At 37.1% G+C, this 22,236-nt stretch overlaps 1 protein-coding gene across 2 annotated transcripts in view; it reads left to right on the top strand.

Moving 5' to 3' along the window:
* LOC131046322 (DEAD-box ATP-dependent RNA helicase 17) overlaps positions 1-22,236 on the top strand; it is a 95,141-nt gene that overhangs the window by 40,800 nt on the left and 32,105 nt on the right. For both annotated transcript variants that reach the window (XM_057980035.2, XM_057980036.2), the window contains exon 8: positions 19,794-20,101. In XM_057980035.2, coding sequence (XP_057836018.1) covers positions 19,794-20,101 — 308 coding nt within the window. The remainder of the gene's footprint in view (positions 1-19,793; positions 20,102-22,236) is intronic.

Consider the following 22,236-nt stretch of genomic DNA (forward strand, 5'->3'; position numbering starts at 1 on the left):
ATCATCTACTTGCTAACTATTGACTATTGACTATTAACCTTTACAAATAAGTGGAGCCTTATATAGTGCTCTCTATACAATTTGAATGGTTAGGATCAAATGCACATCAATGGCCAAGATTACAAGATAGAAACCCTAATTAGGGTGTGTTACACCCATTACATAGCATTTAATGCTTGACCAATGATAAAATTGCATTTTATAGGACACATGTCCTTTGAATCATTGACCAATAGATGATGGGGGTAGGTACATCGGACTTTGTGCCCACATGTGATAGTTAACCGCCACGTTGGATGAGTCGGGTGCATTGAATCTAGATGCCTTGAATTAGAATGAAGTGTGATGGGTTGAGTTGGTGATGACTGAGTGCCACCTCAGTTACTTGCTCCTACTAACTCACCACAAGAATTTGTGATTCAGGCAATATCTCTTGATACTCAACATTTCCAAGCGTTAGCAGTGATTGAGGTGATGGTGGGAGATATTCCCAAATTGCTTCATCTCTGACTTGATCACCTTCATTGAAGCCTCCGTCTTCGATTACTCTTTTGCTATATTGGCAGCAATTTTTGGATTTTCGAAGGAAATTCAAAATAGTCACAATATCTCCTTTATCATCAATATGATGTCTTTGAATATCTTAGCTCTTGATCTTGCATGCCCTTTGCTGTCTTCTTCATCTTTCACTCAATGGCATCCTTGAAGGTGTTGATTATTCATCCTTGAAACATGATTCCTTCACTTGTGTTTGCTTTTTCTCCTTCTTTGTAGTGTGTTTCGTTGATGCCTCCATGATATGATGCCCGTCCTTGCATTGTTATTGGTGAATCACCCATCTACCTTCCTTGGATAGCCTGATCTCTCCCTAAAGTGGTGAAGCTTTCCTCCACTCTCCTGCATGTTTAGATCTTGATGTTGGTGGCAGCCAGTTCCTTCATTTGATCACCTGCAACAACGAACAAGCTAGCATCAAACACCTATGATATATACATTTTCCAAGTTTTTTAACCTGATATATCCTCCTAATGATGCTCTGATTTCTGTCCTTATGTCTGACTTTACCGATTTCAGTTCTGATTTGGAGCCCTTAAAGGTCTGATTGGTGTTTCCGTAAGGTTGTAAACAAATAAGTATGTCTGATTTTTTAATTTTTAAGGTTTGATCTTAACTTTATAGGCCTGATTCTTATCTGTTTGCCCTTGGCCAGGGATTCAAGGGGTCATTGGAAGTGATTCTAAAGGTGGTTGGGTTTTTGACTCCCTACTGGAAGTGATACATGCATGGTTGTGGATTTTGGGAGCAACTAGAAGTGATCATCAAATAGATCATGGTTTTGAGGTGCTACTGGATATCAGCAAGGTGGTCGGGCTTTTTATGGGTGACTGACAGTGTCTTGGAGCAGATCGGGGTTTTGAGGGGTCACTGACAGTTTTTTGGAGCATATCGGGGTTTTGGACCTCAAGTGGAAGTGCTATCAAGACAAGCTGTGGATTTGAGCCCCAAGTGGAAGTAGTAACTTCCTCTCTTGTCATTATATTTTCCTTTTTCTTTTATCATCTTAAACCCTCCCATGTTGATCCGATGTTAAAATCATTCTTTCCTTTCTTCATAAAAGCAGCCTCATCTTCCTTAAGGTGGCAAGAAGGCAATATTGATCTTCCTAGCATCTTAGGCCGGACCCTTCAAGGTCAAGTAGAAATCATCAAAACATGGCCGGGTTTTTGAGGGGGCACTAGAATTGCTATAAGCTGGTCGTGGATTTCACCCTCAATTGGAAATGCTAGCAAGGAGGTCGTGGTTTTTGGGGTCCACTGGAAGTAACATCGTCGTTTTTAATCTTTGGCATCTTTCATCAATTTGATCACTTGTTTGCTTAAACATTGAAATCATTCATTTCTAGCAATGCAAGCATATTTTTATACCCTGGAGCCAGACTTTTGGGTGCTAAGTGGAATTGACAAGAGCTGGTCGTGCTTTCGGCTAGCAACTGGAAGTCGTCCTCAGCTGGTCGTGCTTTTGGAGGGTAAGTGGAAGTCATCTCAGCTGGTTGTGCTTTTGGAGGGTAAGTGGAAGTGATTCCAAAATATCAACGCAACTTGCTCAATGAACTATTCAATGTGTTTCCACTCTAACTTAGCTGATTTAACCAATCTCAACGAACATTATCCTCCAAAACATTAAGTATCTACCTCAACAAGTGACGATCTCACTAAGAATAAGGACATGCTCATTCTGGTCGAGCTTTTGATAGCCAACTAGAAATGCTTCCAAGGTGGTCGAACTTTTGGAGGGTCACTGGAAGTAACTCCAAGAAGCTGGTTGGGGATTTAGGCATTAACTTGGAAGTGGTGATGAAGCAAGTCATGGATTTGGGGGGTCACTGGAAGTGACTTGACTTGTCCTATTTTTCTATTTGTATCACTTATTTCATCCATTTCTAGGGTTCTCCTTTCATCTCATAGAAGTAACCTCATCATCAACAAGTCTTATTCATTATTGCATATATCCTGACTACCCTCTCACCAGGCATTTCACTTCATCTGACTGTCCTCCACACTTGAACTCGAACTTCCCATCTTAGAACTTGAAAGCTGCATGGTGATGATCAAATGAAATGATCATCATAAATTGCTCATCACCAAGGCATTGAGAGCTAAACTGACCTCATTCCAACTTAAAGAGAGTGACATGACTCGATCACTTCTAGACAACCTAAGGCACTGCATCTCCTCAAGTAAAAGGTTGAGAACACTAAAACTACCTGCCAATCCAGACGACTAAACTAAGGCAACTAACCCAGAAAGCGAAAAAAGTGGGGGTCCCCAGTTGCAATGGGGTGATTTGTGAAAAGGTCACAACACCTACCCTCTCAATTAACCATAGCAAACATGAGTTTCTCAACTACATATACAAATGAGTCTAGCCCAATAAAAAATGCATTAATAGTAACCATGTAGACACTTTGGTAGTAATACCATATGTGTCTTCATGTTATACTACATAGAATTGTGTCCTAGAATCCAAGCTCACTTCCAAACAACACATTGACCCTCTACTATGTCAAAACATTATTGCAATGTTGTATTATATCCAAAAAACCATGTTAGAACATTTGTGTGATTTGGAAATTACTCTAAACTCAAGCAATCAATAACATCACTTTATTGTAAACATGAATGTTTGAATTATGACTTACCTAACATGCCATAAGTCAATTTTTTTGAGAAATTAATACTTGAACATGGTAGAGTAGTGACAATTTATAAATTTTTTCTCTATCATAATGCCAGTATTCTCTATTACAACACATCTGTAATTAGAATATATGATACTGAGAGTAAGAGGAAACCTACACCAAGTGCCATGCTTTTCAAGTAAAACTCACACCCATACAAAACCATATCCAAGATCACATGCTAGATGTCAATAATGAAAGCAAGAAAATCAATGCAACATAGGCTAGCGATTCCTCGTCACCCACCCATTATAGTCAAGTTTCCTATGTGACAAGATTTCCTAATAACTAGTGGGTGATTGGGGGTGGAGATCCTGATGGGGTTGAGGGGCAGCACCCCTCGTAGTGAAAGATCCCAAACCAAATCTGATCCAATTTTTTTGATTTAATGATTACTGCTGATTGAGGTTTTGGAATGGGTTTGAAATGTTTTTGTTTGAGTTTCCAATACCAATGATTGTGTAAGGTTTAAACATTAATCACATGCAAATAAATAGTGCTTTTGAATTCCTCGTCACCCACCCATTATAGTCAAGTTTCCTATGTGACAAGATTTCCTAATAACTAGTGGGTGATTGGAGGTGGAGATCCTGATGGGGTTGAGGGGCAGCACCCCTCGTAGTGAAAGATCCCTAACCAAATCTGATCCAATTTTTTTGATTTAATGATTACTGCTGATTGAGGTTTTGGAATGGGTTTGAAATGTTTTTGTTTGAGTTTCCAATACCAATGATTGTGTAAGGTTTAAACATTAATCACATGCAAATAAATAGTGCTTTTGAACCCAAATAATGAAAATATAATGGACTGATATAATTTTCTGAGTTCTGATTTTATTTAGATCAGCAATGCATTCATTCAAAATTAAGGAATTGAGACACGATAACAAGAATTGGCATATCTGGAAGTCCAACGCTGATTCCCATGTGGAATTTTATTGATGAAATCACATGAATGCCCATCCAGCTTGCTAAGGTGGCGCCAATTGGTTTTATTTGCAATAACAATAATTACTGAAAACAAATAATGAAAATAGCATTGGAAATACTGAACCCTGCGCCTGGTCTGCAGGCAAGATTTTCAACTTCAGACTGGCAATATTCTATGTGCATAGAAACTGCTTCATAAATTTATCCCTGGTGCCTGATGAACACAAATCTGCTGCTGATAATTATTGATAAATAAATTCTGCAAAAACTCCAATGTTTACCCTAGTTGGTACGGCTTGCAGGCAAAATGGTAAGGCTGCAAGAGAGATGGTACAGTTGGCTTTGGGAGTTGTACGACCAGAATAAGAAGCTCAAAATCCTCCAGATCTGTTCATCAGATCAACTTGAACCTGCTGCAAACAATCCTTATTAAAATCCCTGCTGATTGGACACCAAATCAATACCAATTCAACCTCCAGGTGGCGTCCATTATTATTAAATAAATTTGATTTGAATGCACCAATCCCTATTGCCTTATTGCTGTAAGAAAAAACTATAAAATCTGCTTGTAAATCCTCTAGTCTAGCACAAATGGAAACCCTGTGTAGATTTCCCTCAATGGTGAACTGGGTTTTCGTCCAATTCACATTTCTCCAAGGGATTTCATCCTCAGAAAATATCTGGCATGAACTGCTTTGTGAAAGAATTTTGAAATTGATCAATCATAATAACGAGCAAATAGAAAATGAAGCCTCTTTAATAAAACCCCTCTCAATTTGGACTCCAATGCCTCCCCTAGCCATATTTTATTTGGCCTTCACATCCACAAGTGCGTCCAAGTAATGGATGGCATCCAACTTGGTGGAATTAAAGAATTTCACTTTATAATATAATATTCCACTTAACTTTATAATTCGATATTATAAATTTACTTTATAACATTATAATTTAACTTTATAAAGTCTTTTTAATGAAATTTTCTAGTTTTAGCAAAAAGTAACTTTATAATAAAATAAAATTATTTGCTCACAATAATGCCAATCAAATGCTAATCTCAAGTGTAGAAAATCCTCTCATGCCAAGAAAATCATCCCCTAACCACTGGATTTGCTATGGAGATGAATAATAGGCCAATCTCGCCATCTGAGTGATCGTCTAGGAAAGAGGGGACATTACAGTTCTCCCTTTCTGGGATTGCTTGCCCTCAAGCAACTGTAAAGTTGGATGTTAAAGTATCATCTCTCCTTCCCACGTGACATCCTCCAAAGGCAAGTTCCTCCAATGAACCAAGTATTCTCTGATCATTCTGCTCCTCAACTTCCTTTCCCTCATGTCCAAAATCTTAGCAGGAATCAAAATCAGTCGGTCCTCCTCATCCAATGGAGGCAACTTAGGTGAAGAAACAACAAGCTGTCCAAGAGCCTTCTTCAAGCATGACATGTGAAAGACATTATGTATCTTACTTTTTGAAGGTAATTCAAGCTCATAGGCTACCTCTCCAATCCTCTTCAAAACTCTGTATGGACCATAAAACCGAGGCTTGAGTTTCTCTGTCCCGCTCCTCTTAAGTATGCTTTGTCTATAGGGCTGTAGGCGCAAGAAGACCATGTCTCCAACCTCAAATGTCCTCTTGATCCGATGCTGATCTGCATTCATCTTCTACTGATTTTGGGCATGCTGAATATTATCCTTTAGTGCCTTAAGGATATCTTGACTATCCTGTAACAAATCCCATGCTCTAGGCACTCTGCTATCACCCAATGCCAAGTCAACAAAAGATAAGTCATCATGACCATACAATGCTTGGAAGGGAGTCGTACCGATAGACATGTGGTAAGTAGTATTATAACAATACTCACCCAAGTACAACCATCTCACCAATGCCTTGTGCTGACCTGAAACATAGTTATGTAGATAACCCTCAACCCACTTATTGACTATCTCCGTTTGTCCATCAGTCTGAGGGTGGTAACTAGTGCTAGGAGTCAACTTAGTACCTATTAATCGAAATAGTTTCTGCCAAAAGATACTCATAAACCGACTATCCTGATCACTAACAATAGTCCTGGGGAGTCCATGGAGTCTAAACACCTCACAAAAGAATAACTCTGCCACTTGTGATGCTGTGAAATCGGCTGCAATAGAGAAGTGTGCAAACTTCGTCAATCTATCCGCAATCACATAGATTCAATCCTTCTCCTGAACTCTCAGAAGACTAGTAATGAAATCCATCGATATACTCTCCCACTTTTGCTATAGAATACGCAATGGCTGCAGAAGACTTGCTGGAAAGGTATGCTTTGACTTGTTCTGTTGACAAGTCTCACACTCTCATACATAATGCAAACCCTTCCATGGGAGAATCTCTAATTTGCCTGTATGTCTTGAAATACCCCGAATGTCTTGCAAGTGGTGTGTCATGAATGGTGCGCAAGATCTTATCCTTCAGTTTTGATCCTGGTACCAAATAAATCCTATTCTTATAGTGGATAACATCATCAAGCACCGTGTATCTATCATTACCATCCATGATCTCGCGTACAAATTGATTCTTGGAATACTCAACTAAAAGTTGAGACTTCCAGTCTATTGAAATCTCAATCATAGAGGAAAGTATAGAAATGGTAGGCCTCCTATAAAGTGCGTGAGCTACAACATTCTTCTTCCCTTTGACATACTCGATGTCAAAATCATATACCTGTATCTTGCTGACCCAATTCTGTTGGTGCTCATTAAGCTCTCTCTACTCAAGGAAGTATTTCAAACTGTTGTGGTCGGTCCTCACCACACATTTCCCACCTACCAAGTACCGATGAAACTTTGCCAAAGCATGCATAATGGCGAGCATCTCCTTGTCATAGGTGGAATACAATCTCTCATTATCTCTCAACATCATACTCTTGTAAGCAATGGGATGGCGGTTCTGCATAAGTACCGCTCCAATACCCTCTCTTGATGCATCACACTCTAAAACAAAGGGCTGGGAGAAATCTGGAAGAGCTAGCATTGGACAAGTGCTCATGACCTGTTTGAGCTTATCAAATATAATCTATGCCTCATCTGTGCGTCTAAATGCGCCCTTTCGTGTAAGGTTTGTCAAAGGAGATGTCTGCTGTGAATAACTCTTCACGAACCTCCTGTAATATCCACATAAGCCTGGGAAACCTCACAAATCAGAAATGTTCCTAGGTGGTGGCCAATTGAGAATCGCTTGAATCTTCTCCTAATGTACCTTAATCCCATCGACTCCAATCACATGCCCCAAATACAAGATCTTTGTAAGTCCAAATTCACATTTGGACATCTTGGCAAATAGAGATTGTGCCTCCATGACACCAAGAATCTTATCTAGATGCCTCGTTTGCTCCTCACAAGTCCTGCTGTATATCAATATATCATCGAAGAACACAAGCACAAACTTACGCAACTGCTTATTGAATATATGATTCATACATGACTGGAATGTAGCAGGTGCGTTAGTAAGGCCATATGGCATCACCAAAAACTCATAGTGCCTGTAATGACATCTGAATGCTGTCTTAGGTATATCCTACTCACGAACACGTATCTGATGGTAATCTGATTGAAGATCAATCTTCGAGAACACTGCTCCATGAAGTTCATCCAACAACTCATCTATGCACGGAATAGGGTACTTGTCTTGATGGTCTTCTTATTCAAGGCACGATAATCAATACACATACGCATAGTGCCATCCTTCTTCTTCACCAACACCACAAAAGAAGCAAAAGGGCTAGAGCTAGGTCGAATATACCCCATATCCAATAGCTCACGGATGACCTTCTCTATCTCATCCTTAAATTTCTTAGGATGACGATACAACGGGTTTGGTACCCTCCTCAAGCTCAATCACATGCTCAAACCCATGGTCAGGTTGTCTACTAGGAGGAATATCACCAAACACAACTCCATGTTTGTCCAACACCTTCTGGACGCCAATATGAAATGGCTGCTCATCATCCGAAGAAGGTGACTTGGATGAAATGAAACATTGTGCCGCCCAAGTAACATCTCCATGTCTAAAGATAGACTCCATCCTACACGTTGAAACCACCGTAGGCCCACCATCCGGAAGAGCCTTCAGCACAATCTTCTTACCATCAGCCATGAACTCTAAATACATCCTCTTGAAATCCTGTATGTACCTGCCACGTGATTGCAACCATTGGATTCCCAACACTACATCAATCTCACCAAGACCTACTACATAGAAATCATCGGTCAAGGTGTAATCTCCCATCTGTATGCTAAGCTGTGGAATTCTCCTGGTGCACCTCATAGAAAACCCATTTGCTACTGTCACGCTAAAACTAGGAAAATCCTCTGCCTGCAATCCACGTATAACAACCAATCCCTCATCAATAAAATGGTGTGTGGCACCACTGTCAACAAGGCAAGTCACACGTTGTCCCTTAATTACTCCCTTCAAGCGAAAGGGATGGCATCTAGGGATTCTTGAAAGAGTGGCAATGGTAGGATTGGATGTATCCATTGTATCATTCTCTCCAAGTTCTACCTGTGGAGTCTCCTGCTCATCCACTACTGCCCGCAAAACCTGTATTGTGTATATGCTCATCATCCACATCGGACATAATCTCTACGAGATGCATCTTGCCTTTCCCAAGGCATCGATGTCCAGGCTCCCAAGGCTCCTTACACAATAAGCTCAACTCATTACGTGTCTCTTGATCCATTCTGGGAGGAGGTGGTGCACTCTGTGTTGTGTAGAAGGCCTCTGAAATGGCTTGGAGCTCCGAGAAAACTTCTTATTCTGTTGATAAGAAGTAGGTGGTGAAGTATCAAGGTCCAAGGTAGTTTGAATAGCCTCATGTAAAGTCCTAGGCTTAAGAGCCTTGACCAAACCTCGTAACTTGTCATGTAAACCCTCAATGAACAACATCACTATACGTCTATCGGGCATCTCTAGAACCATAACAACAATGCATTGAAACTCATTAATATAAGTTTCAACGTGTCCAGTCCGCCGCAACAGTGCTAAATCCCTTTAGTACAAGTCAACATCCTTATGGTCAAATCTGGCAATCAACCGCTTAGTGAAATACCTGTAAGAATGAATGAGTCCATGGTCAAATCTGGCAATCAAACTATGATGCCACCACTCATAAGCCATAGCATCCAAATGTAACACAACAAACTGAATAGCCTCGTCCTCGAGCATCGGCTTAAGTGAAAGGAAGATGTCAAGCTTGTGTACCCAAGCACATGCACTAATCTTCCCACTACCATCAAATGAATATAAAGTGAGCTTGCTAGTAGCTCGCTTGAGGTCTACACTCTGCTGCTGTCTAGGCCATCTATCACCCTTGGCCCTCAAACTGTCTGTGCTGTAAACAATGTTGGTGTAGAGGGAAAGCATCCCTAACATGCTGTGGTAGGCGTGCCCATTTATCACTAGCTGCCATAACTGCGTCCTAGAACCTAACGCCCCCCAGTGAGTCTACTGGTGGTGGCTCATATCTAGGAGGAAAATGAGGCTGCATGGGCCTATTTGTTGTTCGTGTATGAGTCCTATTACGCTTAGGAGAACCAAGTGCATTGTCCATTGATGGAGGAGCCCTACTACTCCCATGGCTGCTTGCAATTGAAAAATACCTATCAAACTTGTCATGCCTGTCATGTCTACCATGCCTATCCCTATACCTCTAATCCTGTCTAATGCTTGAACAATCAGCGGCTGTGTATTAGCTAGAGTCCTGAATAACTCACAATCAGGATCTTCATGCTGATTCTGTGTCTCCCTCTGATGGGGACTCCCACTACCATCATGCATATCACCCATAGCTGCACCTGTTGGAGTACCCGTATCAAAATTTAATTGCTCTCGTGCTCTCTTGCAAGTATAATATCTGTGTGGCCCAATCCTTCCAGGATACATAGAAATAATCACAATACCCTCAAGCTGGCAAGATCATTGCTCTGATACCACTGAAAGATCCTAAACCAAATCTGATCCAATTTTTCCGAGTTAATGATGACTGCTGATTGAGGTTTTGGAATGGGTTTCAAATGTTTTTGTTTGAGTTTTCAATACCAATGATTGTGTAAGGTTTAAACATGAGTCATATGCAAATAAATAGTGCTTTTGAACCGAAATAGTGAAAATATAATGGACTGATATAATTTTCTGAGCTCTGATTTTATTTAGATCAGCAATGCATTTATTCAAAATTAAGGAATTGAGACACCATAACAAGAATTGGCATACTCAGAAGTCCAGCGCTCATTCCCATGTGGAATTTTATTGATGAAATCACATGAATAGGGGCCGTCTAGCTTGCTAAGGTGGCACCAATTGGTTTTATTTGCAATAACAATAATTACTGAAAACAAATAATGAAAATAGCATTGGAAATACTGAACCCTATGCTTGGCTTGTAGGCAAGACTTTCAACTTGAGACTGGCAATCCCCTATGTGCATAGAAACTGCTTCATAAATTTATCCCTTGTGCCAAGCGAACACAAATTTGCTGCTAATAATTACTGATAAATAAATTCTGCACAAACCCCAATGTCTACCCCAGTTGGTACGGCTTGCAGGCAAAATGGTACGACTGCAAGAGAGATGGTACAGCTGGCTTTGGGAGCTGTACAGCTAGAATAAGAAGCTCAAAATCCTCCAGATCTGGTCATCAGATCAACCTGAACCTGCTGAAGACAATCCTTATTAAAATCCCTGTTAATTGGAAACCAAATCAATACCTCCAGGTGGCATCCATTATTATTTCATAAATTTGATTTGAATGCACCAATCCCTATTGCCTTATTGCTGTAAGAAAACTTGTAAAATTTGCCTGTAAATCCTCTAGTGTAGTACAAATGGAAACCTTGTGTAGATTCCCCTCAATGGTGAATTGGGTTTTTGTCCAATTCACAATTCTTCAAGGGATTTTGTCCTCAGAAAATACCTTGCATGAGCTGCTCTGTGAAAGAACTCTGAAATTGATCAATCATAATAATGAGCAAATAGAAAATTAAGCCTCTTTAATAAAACCCTTCTCAATTTGGACTCCAATGCCTCCCTTAGCCATATTTTATTTGGCCTTCATATCCACTAGTGTGTCCAAGTCATGGATGGCGTCCAACTTGGTGGAATTAAATAATTTTACTTTACAACATAATATTCCACTGAACTTTATAATTCAATATTATAAAGTTACTTTATAACGTTATAATTTAACTTTATAAAGTCACTTTAATGAAATTTTCTATTTTAGCAAAAAGTAACTTTATAATAAAATAGCAATTTTTTGCCCATAATAACGCCAATCAAATGCCAATCTCTAGTGTAGAAAATCCTCTCATGCCATGAAAATCATCCCCTAACCATTGGATTTGGCTACGAAGATGAATAATAGGCAAATCTTGTCATCTGAGTGATCATCTAGGAAAGAGGGGACATTACACGTAGGGTCTAGGGGTCTTGAAAACCACATAAACCTTCATGGTGCACACCATTTTCATAATTTACCCCTTAAGGGCAAGATTAGGTGTTTGGTACTTTTTTGTTTATAAAAATGTTTTTTAAAACGATTTTTTTGTTTTGTTTTTTCTTTGGGTGGCACTTGAGTCCCCTTGGGTTCACCTAGGTTTTGTTTGGACGAGACTCTGAGAAAACCTTATGGTGTATTTGTCCCAAACTAGACCTACATTGTTGGAATAGTTGTCATTGATGTCAAAGTGGGAAGACATAGTTGTCATTGATGTCAAGGTTATGAAGAAGATTAGAATTCATTGTCATTGATATCAAAGCCATGTCAAGAGGGGTCTTTTATGTATTGACAAGTTTGAAGAAAGTTGTGGTCATGTATTGAATGATACTTCATCACGTAAGACTACAAGTGTGGCAGATTTGATTTGTGAAGTGTTCGACTTCATTAATTAGACAAACACAATATAGATAAGGTGATTTCTTAAAAGCAGTGCTAATGATGTATACAGTGATAAAGGAGTGTTCAAGAGATGAAATTATAAAACTTACAGCTAAAGCCTTACTCGAAGTTGTGGATAGTAAAGGAAACAACATAGAGATTGTTGTGCTGACACAAAACGAAATCGACTTCATGGGGAGCTGCAACGCATGTAAAAAGATTTGCAACGAATGTAATCTGGACTACAACGAATGCTGGCAAGAAGAAAAGAACACAAGGCAGCGACTTATGTGTAGGGATTGATTTGTGAAGTGTTCGACTTCATTAATGAGACAAACACAATATAGATAAGGTGATTTCTTAAAAGCAGTGCTAATGATGTATACAGTGATAAAGGAGTGTTCAAGAGATGAAATTATAAAACTTACAGCTAAAGCCTTACTTGAAGTTGTGGAGAGTAAAGGAAACAACAAGAGATTGTTGTGCTGACACAAAACAAAATCGACTTCATGGGGAGCTGCAACGCATGTAAAAAGATTTGCAACGAATGTAATCTGGACTACAACAAATGCTGGCAAGAAGAAAAGAACACAAGGCAGCGACTTATGTGTAGGGATTGTGATCTGTTTAGAGAGTAACAGTAACAAATACAATAAGCAACACTTATATACAGCGATAAAGAATAAAATCTTGAAGATACGAATTGATATTTGTCAAGGAAACTACTAATGCCATCTATTTCTAAGGAGTCCAATGACAAAAGGTAATAAACAGCAATGAACCTCTACAGAGCAGACCCTACAGTACAGATAGTCTAATATGTTGATCAATGTCATAGAAAACCAGAGATATTAAAATGATCCAAAAATAAGCCGTGACTATAATCTGTGCTGTGATAAAGTGACCAAGAAAAATGATTTACATCGTGGATAAAGCAGTAAGATGGAAGAAGATTAGACGATGCACCCATAATAAGTATCTTGATTTGTTTCTGCTGTAACAAGTCAATAAAGGCATGGTCATTAAGACAATGATAATAGGCAGTGATTAAAGACAAATGATGCAGCATTTTTTAATGACAAATAAAAATCTAGATTCAGTGATCTTTGTATGATGATTATTACATGAGGATATTGAAGGCATTATCAAAGGCAGCGATAGTCATTGTTTGTTTATAAGAAAGTATCCATTAAAGATGTCATCACATTAAAAACAGATTTATGTCTTTAATACTTTGAATAAATGTTATGATGTTGACTCATGGATGACAGCGACAAATCACAAACAGCAATTTGAATAAATGCAAAGATTATTAATATCGTTGAATGGAAGATCGATCTGAAGCAGATTATTAAATGAATGATACTAGCTGACCAGTCATCATATAAGAAGTCGATCCGATGTTAGTATACAGAGAAATATATGAATTGGTCACAAATGAATGTATAGCAATAGTTTGAATGCCACAATTTTAGTAACAAAATGAACAGCTATGGTAGCGCTGGAAGCTAAAAGAAAACACACACAATCATTAATTATGAGATGTGATTATCTTTCAGGAAGGTTAATAACATTGTTTATGTTAGATAGTCCAAACTAAAAACAGTGACTAACCTTATGATGATGCGACTAATAATATCTTGTTTTTATTAAAAAGTGGAGAAGCAGCGATTAAGAAAGGGTGCAATTAAAGATCATGGAGAAGTATTAATGAAAAGATGCGATTAAAGATCATGGAAAAGTATTAATGAAAAGATGCGATGGGTGTTTAGATATGTTTTGCATAAACCAAGAGCTGCGAGTTGCAAGGTGGCTGTTTGTCCAAAAGGCACTTAACAACTATGCTGTTAGCAGCGATCAAGGAGGAGGAATAAATTCCTAAATACAACGATTAGTGTTTCTTGTTCAATAAGAGCAATGTAATAAAGAATGTGTTTAATTAATTAATGATGTGAGTTGCTTTTACTAAAAGGTATGTTCTACAAAGAACAATAGAACCCTTGGGGAGCATGGTGTCTCTTGAGAGATATGCTGAAGATATAAATAATATATGAAAATCATTTGAGGAGTGAGGAGATGTGTGTAGAGTATAGGAATAAAAAAAATATATTTTAAAGAGTGGTGTGTGTGGTAAAGTATGAAGAGAAGATCTTGAAGTGAAGAGTGCTGTGTGTGCGGGCAGAAAGTGGTAAAAGCAGATATATCAATATATATACCAGATTTATATGAGAAAATTGTTTTCGGATTTATGAAGAAGACATCATTGAAGATGCAGGTTTAAAGTATAAGAATATGCCTGACTTTAGTGAAGGATAGAACATATATGAACAGTCAAGTGATCAAATGTGTAAGAAGAAAGATCAAGCATATACAGAGTCAGAACTGATCGAACGTATGAGGCAGATTTGTTCAGACATGAAATAGATTTAAGCAGATTTGAGCAGATCTTTAAAAGATTTGCAAGCAGATTTTATGATTAATTTACAAGTGCAGTGAATAAGGAAAGAAGAAAAACATATACAAGGTTGATGAGGAGTTATTAGAAAAGATAAAGTGTAGATTAATGAAGGCATGTATGAACAGATTTATGAGGGGTATGTAGAAGACTATTGCAGATTTATGAAGCATTTTGAAGAGAGTAATGTCAGAAGTTTGCATGGCAGATTTATAAGGACACTCTTAATCAGTTTTATGACAAATATATTGTCACCATAGTAGCAGCTTGAGGAAGAAGGTTTGTGGAGAAAATATTGTCCATCATCCGTTGTTATAGCAACATTGTGAAGGTGGAATTTCAGATTTATGTGAAGTGGGTTGGTGCTCACAAATTCTGAAGTGGGAGTTGGTGCTTCAAGTGGGTTGGTACTCACAATATTCAGAAGTGGGAGTTGGTGCTTCCAGTGGGTTGGTGCTCAAAAAAATCAGATTTGGGAGTTGGTGCTCACAAACGTAGGGGTTGGTGCCTCTAGTAGTTTGGTGCCTACAAACATTGTAAAAGAAGAAATATAAAAGCATTATTTTGCCGTGGTTTTCTCCCATAAGGGTTTCCAGTTTCCACGTATATTTCTTGTGTTCTACTTGTGTTCATATTAGTTAGATCACATATGAATGTTGGTATGCAATGAATATGTTAATGCGATAATTTATATACTTGTGATTGGAGTTGAAAAAGTTTAAATTGGTTTTATACTGATTCACACCCCACACCCCCCCCTTCTCAGTATAATTGTGTGCTCTTCATATATGATATGAAGGGTTTTTGAGAGGACCTAATAACATAGATAAAAATAGCATTAAAATATTTTTTATTAATTTTGGGCTTTGAAAAAAACTTTTTTTTTTGCATGGAAATGATTGACTGCCCCCTAAGATGGATGGGAGATGTCATTGAATTCCCTAGTCATGTCGAGGATGTTTGGCTATTCTTGTAGAGTCCCCACATTTTTGGGATGGCTAGGGCAAATATTATTTGGGGACAACAAGAGGATGTTAATTAGGTATGGAACCGAAAATTCGAGGTCACATCCTCAGGAAACATAGGTTGCAATATTATCTTTAGCTAAGTGGAATTTGAGTGCGTACTTGTTTATCCACTCAATTAAGCGCAATTGATTGGATTAAGAAAAGGTTGAGGATTTGGTCTTTGTCAATGCTTTTTCTTCTCGTCACATGAGAAACTTGATTACAATCAGAGAGTGAGGAGGGATTGCAATATAACTCATGAGTGTGCTGATTTGGATGCTACCATTGCATAGCTTGGCTAAGTCTCTATATGTTTGGGTAAAACTATGGACCAGAATTGGGGCAAAATTACTCTTATATTTGACTTAGATTGGCCTTGTATAAACTTCCTCAGTTTGTACCTAGATGTGTCAATCCGGGGATCATAGACTTGTGAAAGGTATTGTGGCTATTTGCCAAAGGGATGAATGTAGTGACTTAAGCAGGGATGAAATGCATCTATGAAGACAAACACCCAAACTCAATTACTAGAAGGAACAATCAACAGCTACATTCTTAAAACAAATCCGAACCTAATAAAAGCTCACTTAAAAGGCACCTTCAAACTCAAGTATCTAATTATGAATTATTGCATTTGAATTAAGCAATCATATTTGAAATGAACACACAATACAAACCAAATACTTTTAACTCTTATTACATACGCAATAGCTCTTAAAACTGCAATGATTCATATAACACTATTCTGGCGACAGGAGCTGTTATAGCCTAGCGACAGCATCTACAATATTCTGGCGACAGGACAGTGAACATCTATTTAACAGTCTTTATCAATTCTGCGTGCATAGAGCTTCAAAAGATTTCACAATTGCGTTGCATTTTCAGAAGAATTAATAAACAAATTCTACACTTATGAAATTAGATCAAAGTCATTAAATAAACAAATGTCATACCTCACACAAAATCAATAAGAAGGAACTCAATCGGTGACTAAGGAGTGGGCCCTCCTCCTAGACAGCCGACTGAAGAGAAGAGAATTTAAAAGATGATAATAGTTTCAGATCGATATTGATTTCTAATCAAAAGTTAAAGTTCATACAATAAGAGTACATATTTATATCCTAATACAAAACCGAATGCCCAAATATGCATACTAGCAGTTTTAAAGCTTATGGCTGAGATTACATAGACCAACTCTGAAAATAGTGAAGTGGCCTACAGCCACCATTTTCCAGATCTGGACAAAAACTAATTACTGACCATTATTGGCTATATGCCAACCATATACTAAGCATGCCAACCATATTCTAAGAAAGAGTAACCAACAAAACATGGAAATCTCCAAAGAACTCTTTATGGCTTCCTCTCGTGATCATGAATTCCCTTGTTTCACATAACCACCTGAATTAGTGCCTCAGAATTGGTTAATTGCTAGAGGAATTTGTATTTTCTCAATCCATATCAATTATTTTAATCCTTTAACAATTATCATAGCAACTTAGAGGAGAAAGGCCAATATGCAAACTAAAATAAACACAAAACTAGGCTATTTTATGCTAGGATTAAGGGCAGGTTTTTAACCCATCACTATAGATGAGGCAACTTCTGCATATGGCATGGCTAGTGGGAGTGGCATTGTAGTTGATTGTGGTTCATAGGAAAATGAACTAAATATTGAGTTTGATGCTCTTGATGAAGAGCAATATGAAGATTACTGAATATTGATTATAGTTTTCATTTTGTATTCACATATGACAATCATTAAATTATGAATTTATGAGTATTTTCTTTTTGCAAATTATGATGTTTTAAAATATTTTGTTTATTAGCAATTATGAGCATTATTGTTAACACACACACACGCAGACATACACACCCATATTAGGGGAAAAAAAAGCTGTATTGGCACACTAGAACTTCAAACCTATACCCATCATATACTAGGATCGACAACTTAAATTACTTTTGATGATAGATCTAAGCAACATGATAGTAGATAGACTATTTAAAGAAATCTTTTGGAAAAAAATGTGTAGAAGATTTTAGTATCTTCTACACAAAGTGATTCAATATGTATCTTTTGTAGTTTTCTATAATTAATACATCTTCTACATGGTTTTCCCCAAAAGATTGGTTCGAATTTCAATATTTGAAAGTCTTGTGCTCTTGAAGAAACACACATACTTACATTGGGAGGGGGGGGGGTGAATCAGTATAAGAATAACTTTTCGCTTATTTAATGCTTAGCAACTACAATGAAATAATTGAAAGCATCCACACAAATAAGAGACAAGATTTTATGTGGAAACCCTTTCGGGAGAAAATCACGGTGAATAGCTGCCTGGATCTACCGTCCAAATCCAGCCTCAGCAAAATGAGATCTTTACAATAATATGTAGGCATCAACCTACTGGAGGCACCAATCCCCTACGAATGGACACCAATCCAGCAAGAGACACCAATCTCTTTCAATGAGAATCTCCAACCTCCCAATCTCTTAGAATAGAAGGCACCAACCTTCGAAATGCAATATAACAATTTATTTGTGAGTTCTTCTTGGATCTGTCCTAAATCACCCTAAAAAATCTGCTCACTACTCCACTAAGATCTGCCTTAAATGTCTGCTCTCAGATCTGCAATAACATAGGTCTGCAATGTGATCTTCAATAATTGCTCATAAATCTGTAATATTTCTTCACATAAATCTGCACTATGATCTTCAATAATTGTTTATTAGTCTGCAATATTTCTGCTCCAAATATTTCTGATATTTACTCACAAATATGCTCTTAAAGTTTGGAAAGATCTTCTATAAATTTCTCGCTTTCTAACCCTCAAACAAACCTTTATTTATACCTTACAATCTGCACCCTTTCACCAAAAGATATATCTCTCCAAGGTGGTCAGCCAAGGTGGGATTGACTATATTTTTTATTCTCAAATCAAGGGGGTCAGCCAAGAAAATTATTTTTTATTTAATTTAAATGCAACCCAACTTAGGGTGCACCTCTTTAAGGGGTCATTAGTATAATAGCTAAATGCATTTTGTTCCCATAAATGGGTTGGCCCAAGAGGGGGATTGGCCACAATAATAAATAATATTTTTTGCATTTTTACTTCTCCTTCAAGCATGGACGCCAATCGTTAAATACTTGTGCAATTTATTAATTAAATTGCCTCTCACTTAGATTAATGAAATCTCGATCATAGTGCCATAAATTTGGCACAACTTCTCCAAACATTACACCACTGATTTGCCCTTTGACATCAGTGACAATAATCCAATGGCTCTTAACATTCTCGATGGCTTCTAGATATGCCTTTGTGTGAGTTACCTTTGCATTTGATTAAGGGGTATCTATTTATATTGCACTTTTACTTATCCTAGGAGTTAATATTCCATTAATTGTTTCGTTTGGAATTTGCTAGGTATAGCTAACTTTTATATTTCCACAAAATATGGTAAATATTAAAGCAAGAATTGGTTGAAGGGTGAATTGACAATTTATAGCCTATTTCCTTTGAAGTATTTGCAATTAGACACTTCTGATGATATTTTAGTCATCGTTACCACTATACACAATAATGCAAAACATATTCATCATAGTTGAGCTCTTCAATATTATGGAACTTGTCAATTGTCTTAGTTAAATGAGTTAAGACATATGCTTGGAAGAGGCATATCTAGCTCACTTAAGAGGATAATTGAGGGCCATTTCAAGGAAATGCTTCTAAATTATGCATGCAAGTATTTTAAACATTAGAATGGAAGAGACTTTATTAATCAACATAAGAAGATAAAAGGAACTATGTTCTAGGCATAACAAATATAGCTTTTACAGAAATAGCAATGTATTTTTTCATCTTTGTAATTTATATTTTGAAACTAGGCACTTAGCAAAAGTTTTTTATTTGTTGTCCATTGGGGTGATGGTGTTGTGGTATTTGGTTGTGTTTGTAAGTGTGAAATCCCAAGTTCAATTCCCACCTTTGAATAATGGACCATTAACACGATTGACTGCTTGTTAATGGGGTGTCATGATAATATGGTTAAAATTGTGGGCATGCTTAATGTGCTTAAATTCCCATTCTTAGTATGGTACCATGTCAGTGCTAGGGCTTGGTAATGTCCCTATGTACGCTTAACAATTTTTTTGTTTTTAAATTTATAAATGTTGAATATGCTTTTATTTGTTATCAGTATATTTTGGAGAATAGTTACTCATCATGTGATCAAACTTCTACGTGCATAGGTGGTAGTGTTCTTCTCCACATGTGATGCGGTGGATTTTCATTATGCTTTGATAAGTGAATTTCACTGGGTGTCAAATTTTGGAGAGGGCTTGGATGAAAAAGAGGGAAGTTTCATAGGCTGCAAAACTTTTCGTCTACATGGCAATATGGCACAAGAAGATCGGAAACAAACTTTTCATCATTACAATGTAGAAAAATCTGCTATTCTCTTATGCACTGACGTGGCAGCAAGAGGCTTGGATTTTCCAAAAGTGAGATGCATTATACAGTATGACTCTCCTGGTGATGCCAGTGAATATGTGCACAGGTATGTCCTGGGCATGATTTAGTATTTTTTATTTCAAAATTGTATGATGATGTTTGTAACTTCTTAGAGTGTATAGCATTATCTTACAGAAACTATTTACCGTCTCTCAGATTATAAAGTTCATTTTGTTGTCTTAGTTATGCCTAAAATCTTTATTTGAATATCATCAATCAAGGAAAACATTGAGTTTGACTCTGAGCTTTGTTTATGTTCTTATTGCCTTCTACACTTCCTGGTCATGTTTCTGTTCCTTTGGTTCATGTTTTCTTTAGTAGTCGACCAAGGGTTCAAATGTAGGTCACTTCTTAGTTCCTTCAGGATGGGACTTCTTTATTGGGGGATGTTTTCCATGTTCACTTTTATATATTCATGCCTACTTTAAGAGAAGTAGGCTCATATTTGGAACTGATGAGAAACCTTCTTAATCTGGAGTTCTAGGAAGTTTACAGAAAACAATGTCCAGCTTGTTGAAGAAATGAGAAACTGTCCTTTCAGCAGATGTTGATGAATCCTTGATTTCTTGAAAGTTTTGTGTCTCTAGCTCGAGGTTGGTATGGATGGTACTGATGCATGATGCAGTTTCTATAGAAACTGGATCTACATAATGGCGAGATAAGAAATTACTATTTAGGAGAGTTTTCTTTCCTGCATCTTAGAAAACGACTGCTCAAATATCTTTAATGGCGATCCTTTGATTATGGTAAACAATTGTTTGCCCATGAAATTCTAGGACATATCTTAGACTGGAGAGGTAAAAATAATCTTCAATAATATCTGTCAGCCTTTCTTGTCATTGTAAAATATTAAGTTTGAAAGAATAGACTGCTAAAATGGGTATGATTACATTTTGCTTGAGTTTATGTAACTGTTGAGGTAGACTTGGGCTGAGGTCTCATCTGAAACCTTTCTTCTAAATATTCTGAATTTGAAATTTATGTAACTGGGGCTTTCATCACGGGATAGACTATGAGCAGATATGCTTCAAGTGCAAAATGTGAATCAATCCAAATTTTAATGCATGTCAGTTTGCTTCGCTCTTCTTCCATGAAGGTTTAGTACAAAATTGATTATTATCAACTCCTTACATCAAACAGGGTATGCATGTTTGTGTATATCATGGTTTCTGGGTGTGTGGGAATAGACACCATTTTTTGCAGAATTTTAAATGGATATGAACAATCAATATTGTTAGATTAAACAATTAACACACAATACTAAATCTTCCTAGGAACATAACATCATTATAATGACATACAATATAAAAATAGGAATTTCAACATTCCAATATCTTAATTCAATTAGACGATAATAAAATGAAATGAACTATAATATATGGCCTTCGTGTTTTCAAATCTGAAGAGGATAAGGATAAGGTAAAGGTAGCACAAGAATAATAAAAAACATGTAATGACATGTATCCATTATCCCTAATCTACCTAGGTAATGAAAAAAAATGCATCTAAGTAAACTTAATATAGTGTAATTGAGGTAGAAGAAAAAAGAATGGGTCTTGACAAGACAATTCATATTAACAAGAGTGCAGTTTCTGGATTTAGTTGTGTTCAAGATTTTTGCATCAATGTTTCCGATCACACTCCGTGATCCATCATCAGGATGAAGAGAGTCAAATAAGATGAAAAGTTGCAGACTTGGAATAAATAGGAGGGATTGGAGAAGATAAAAGAGTAAGCACAAAGAACAAGAGACCAAGTTGGTCAAAACTCAAAAGGACAAGAGAGGGACTAAAATAAAATAAAAAATGATAATAAAGAGAGAAGAAAAGAAACTTAATGAAGACCAGTTTAAGCAAATATAAGAAGACAAAGACACAAAATAAAGAAAGAGAATTAATAAAAAATAAAAAAGGAAATACACATACAAAAACCAAAGGAAAAGAACCCACCAATACTAATACATAAAAGAACCAACCTGAACAAACACACACACACACACACATACCAATACATAAAAAGAACAAACCTAAGCTTATATATATATATAATATATATTAAAATATAAATATATGTATATGTATATATATACACACACACACACAGAAAGAAATATAGGCACACCTACACATGAGGGAAGAAAAAGAAGGGATTTTTTTTTTAAGAAAATAGAAGAAAAGAAGG

Source organism: Cryptomeria japonica, chromosome 2 (genome assembly GCF_030272615.1).
Source record: "Cryptomeria japonica chromosome 2, Sugi_1.0, whole genome shotgun sequence".
Classification (NCBI taxonomy): Eukaryota; Viridiplantae; Streptophyta; class Pinopsida; order Cupressales; family Cupressaceae; genus Cryptomeria; species Cryptomeria japonica.